Source organism: Bison bison, unplaced genomic scaffold (assembly GCF_000754665.1).
Source record: "Bison bison bison isolate TAMUID 2011002044 unplaced genomic scaffold, Bison_UMD1.0 scf7180017864245, whole genome shotgun sequence".
NCBI classification, from domain to species: domain Eukaryota; kingdom Metazoa; phylum Chordata; class Mammalia; order Artiodactyla; family Bovidae; genus Bison; species Bison bison.
Genome location: NW_011494817.1, coordinates 2174887 through 2179030, shown reverse-complemented (window position 1 = coordinate 2179030; position 4144 = coordinate 2174887). Strand labels below are relative to the sequence as shown.

General features: G+C 35.5%; 1 protein-coding gene across 1 annotated transcript in view; it reads right to left on the bottom strand.

Moving 5' to 3' along the window:
* TYR (tyrosinase) overlaps positions 1-4144 on the bottom strand; it is a 111131-nt gene that overhangs the window by 229 nt on the left and 106758 nt on the right. The window contains exon 5 of the mRNA XM_010847208.1: positions 2-98. Within this exon, the coding sequence (XP_010845510.1) occupies positions 2-98 (97 nt within the window). The remainder of the gene's footprint in view (position 1; positions 99-4144) is intronic.

The following is a 4144-nucleotide window of genomic DNA, read 5'->3' as shown; positions in this document are numbered from 1 at the left end:
AAGGACAGACCCAACCACAGCTGCCCCAGTGAGCCACGGCCAGATTCGTTGCGCTTGCTCTAAGTAGGGCTTAATGTAATCTTGAAAAATGTCCGGTTCTGAAATAGAAAGACATCCCAATGTTTTTACTATCATCATCATCACCATCATCCTTGCTGCATACTTTGGAGTCAGAGGCTTAAGTCTAAATGCCAGCTCTGCTACTTACTAGCTATACGAGCTTGGGAAAGTTACACCTAATACCCCAAGGCTTCAGTGTCTTCAACAGGAAAATAGGAAAACAATACCACCTTGCTTGGATGTTTCAAACTTCATAGACAGTATCTGACCTGTAAATTGTATAGTGCCTGCTCCCTGCCAGCTACTCTAACTCCTTTAGCTATTTTTAGTTATTTGGACTCCATATTTCTAAATAATAGGCAAATACTACTATCTCTTAATTTCTTGAGTTTATCTCTGGAGTTTGTCATGCATAAGCAATTATTTTAGCTCTCTCACAACTTCCCTTTTCTCCATCTTTTCAGTATAATAACATCAGGATTTGGGGCCAAATCCACATCTAGGACTTTCATTATTTTTAGTATTTAAATTTGATTCACAATTGAACCTAATAGTACTCTATGATTACATTATGATTACATTTCTTTCTCACATCATTTTCCTCTTGGAGTTGCTTGATTTTAAAGGAACCATCATTATTTACAAGACACTCTAAAATATCAGTTTTGTGACACAAAGGAAAGAAGAGAGTGTATCTTGGGCTTACCTTGCAAAAAAAATATGACTTTATGTGACTCAAGTCTTAAGCAAAAGTAATGCATGTAACTTTGGGGCAGTTCCCTAAAAAAGAAAAAGGATGCCTTCTCCTTTTCCCTTTTCTCCTTTCAACTAATGCAAATAGCATGTTGGTGAGCCAGCACAGGTCATGTGATCAAGGGTACACCCTAGGTCTTACAGAACTACAAGGAAGCAGCGGCTCTGGTCCCTGAAATTATGGGGCATGTATTTAACTATATACCAAGACTGCTATTTGACCAATTAATAAACTAACTTATCTAGGCCATGGATATTTGAGCCTATATCTGTTCCCCAACCTTACTTTCCCTTTGTGGCTGATGTTGGAACTGTAACAGCTTTTTTTATAACCTATTTTGTTGGCTACAATTGATTAGTTCTGAGTGAACCACTGACTCAAGATGGGCCAATCAGAATTGGCCATTACTCAGAATTCACTGTGAAGAATTGAGTCCAGTGACTCAGGAGCTGGTAACAGTCTTAGTGCTAGGGAAGGGGTGGGGAGGGGAAAATGAGAAAGGGAGAGAGAAAGGAGATAAATCTTTAGACTGCTTGTTTCCTGGTTCCTACTGTTTCTCAGTCTCAGCTACATTTTTGTCTTTTTTATATTTCTAGTGTTCCTTCCTTCCTTGGGTTCTGTAAACCAATAAATTATCTTTTTATGTAATCTTGTTTCTATGGAGTTTCTGACATTTGCACTTCAAAAAGTCCTAATTATTTTTAAAGGTTAATTAGATTCCTGCAGTAATAAAAGATGGAGTAAGTACCTTAAGATACTCTGAAATTACAGTTATATGAAAGCTATGTTGTCATAAAAAATTACATCAAATAAAAAGAAAATGAGTATTAGTTTATAAAATAACTAGGAAAGAATGGGTAGCAATGTGTTGTGAATGTAAAATGAGAGTCTCAATGTTCACCATAAACTCAAGAACTCAGAACAATTAAAACAAGAGAATTTGTTAAAAATTAATTTTATATTATATTTCAATCTTCATTCAAAGGAGGAAAAAGTGGCGTTTCCCTGACTTAAGCAGGACAGAGCTCAGACCCTGTTTCTCCTGTTACCTTCTGCATTCCTGTCCTTCACACAGCATTTTGCCAGCTGTCACTAAGATACTTTTAATATTCTTAGGTTCCATTAAACATAATTTGAAAAATATAGCCAATTAATGTTTCTCTTCATCATGAAGGGGCAATAAGCTCCAAAGAATTAACATTATAGAGTAAATAATAATAACAACAATTTATAACTTTGAATTAATATTAATTTAAATCTAAGAAATAAAAGCTAACAAAACTAAAATAAATTTTAAAATGTGAAAAATATTTTCATCAAACATAAAAGTACCTGTTTTAATACATTTAAAAATCATATTGAAAATGAGACTACAAATGCTGAGCTTGCATTGCTATTAATCACTTCAATATAGCATGCATTTTAACTGTGACATAATGCAGATACATAGACATTACATAATAATTATGATTTTCTTTATTGCTTGCTGCTCAGCTCAAATGCTTTCAAAATTTTAAAATACTATTTCTTTATATGTCCTTTCCAGCTTATTTTATTATTTCTCTACTTTGGTTCATTTCAAGCAGTTTTAAATTTTACTGTCATCAGTGGACTATCTTCTTTGAAACAATCCGTGTTTCTTAATGGCTTCAATCTAAACTTTTGACTTTTCCTTCTCAGTTGTTTGTTTTGCAGCCTCAATAGTGCTCCTGTAAATTATTTTTTAATATAAAAAGTTCTCTATTATTTTTACCTACTTAAAATTTCATTTTTCTTGTTACCTATTCTCTATAGAATAATCATATAGTTTTCTATTTGTTTGGTGCTCTGTCATTTCCAAAGCATTATTCACATGCCCATTTATCTATACAAGAAATGCATAAGGTAGTTAGGAATCATTATCCTAATTTAATGAATTCCCAACTTGAAACTTAGAAAATTTGCCTGTAATATTTAAATTCTGCAATGTATGTGTAACGTTAGGTATGATGCCTTTCACATAAAAAGTAATTTATAACTCTTATTTATTATTCTTATTCTATACTGTTCATGGGGTTCTCAAGGCAACAATACTGAAGTGGTTCACCATTCTCTTCTCCAGTGGACCACATTCTGTCAGACCTCTCCAGCATGACCTGGCCATCTTGGGTAACCTCTGCATGGCATGGCTTAGTTTCATTGAGTTAGACAAGGCTGTAGTCCACGTGATCAGATTGGCTCATTTTCTGTGATTGTGGTGATGAAAAGGCAAAAAGTTAGGATACTGAAAGATGAACTCCCTAGGTCATTAGGTGCCCCATATGCTACTGGAGATCAGTAGAGGAATAACTCCAGAAAGAATGAAGTGACAGCCAAAGCAAAAGCAACACCCAGTTGTGGATGTGACTGATGATAGAAGCAAGGTCTAATGCTGTAAAAAAACAATATTATATAGGAACCTGAAATGATAGGTCGATGAATCAAGGCAAATTGGAAGTGGTCAAACAAGAGATGGCAAGAGTGAACTTCAACATTCTAGGAATCAGCAAACTAAAATTGACTGGAATCGGTGAATTTAACTCAGATGACCATTATATCTACTACTATGAGCAGGAATCCCTTGGAAGAAATGGAGTCATAGTCAACAAACGAGTCCGAAATGTATTACTTGGATGCAATCTCAAAAACGACAGAATGATCTCTGTTCGTTTCCAAGGCAAACCATTCAATATTACGGTAATCCAAGTCTATGACCCGACCAGTAATGCTGAAGAAGCTGAAGTTGAACGGTTCTATGAAGACCTACAAGACCTTCTAGAATTAACACACAAAAGAGATGCCTTTTTCATTATAGAGGACTGGAATGCAAAAGTAGGAAGTCAAGAAACACCTTAAGTAACAGGCAAATTTGGCCTTGGAGTACAGAATGAAGCAGGCAAAGGCTAATAGAGTTTTGCCAAGAGAATACACTGGTCATAGAAAATACCCTCTTCCAACAACACAAGAGAAAACTCTACCCATGGACATCACCAGATGGCCAACACTGAAATCAGATTGATTATATTCTTTGCCGCAAAAGATGGAAAAGCTCTATACAGTCAGCAAAAACAAGACTTCTGACTCTGACTCATGAAACCGTATTGCCAAATTCAGACTGAAATTGAAGAAAGTGGGGGAAACCACTAGATCATTAGGTATGACCTAAATCAAATCCCTTATGAGTATACAGTGGAAGGGAGAAATAGATTTAAGGGACTAGATCTGATAGACAGAATGCCTGATGAACTATGGACGGAGGTTTGTGACATTGTACAGGAGACAGGGGTCAAGACCATCCCCAAGAAAAAGAAA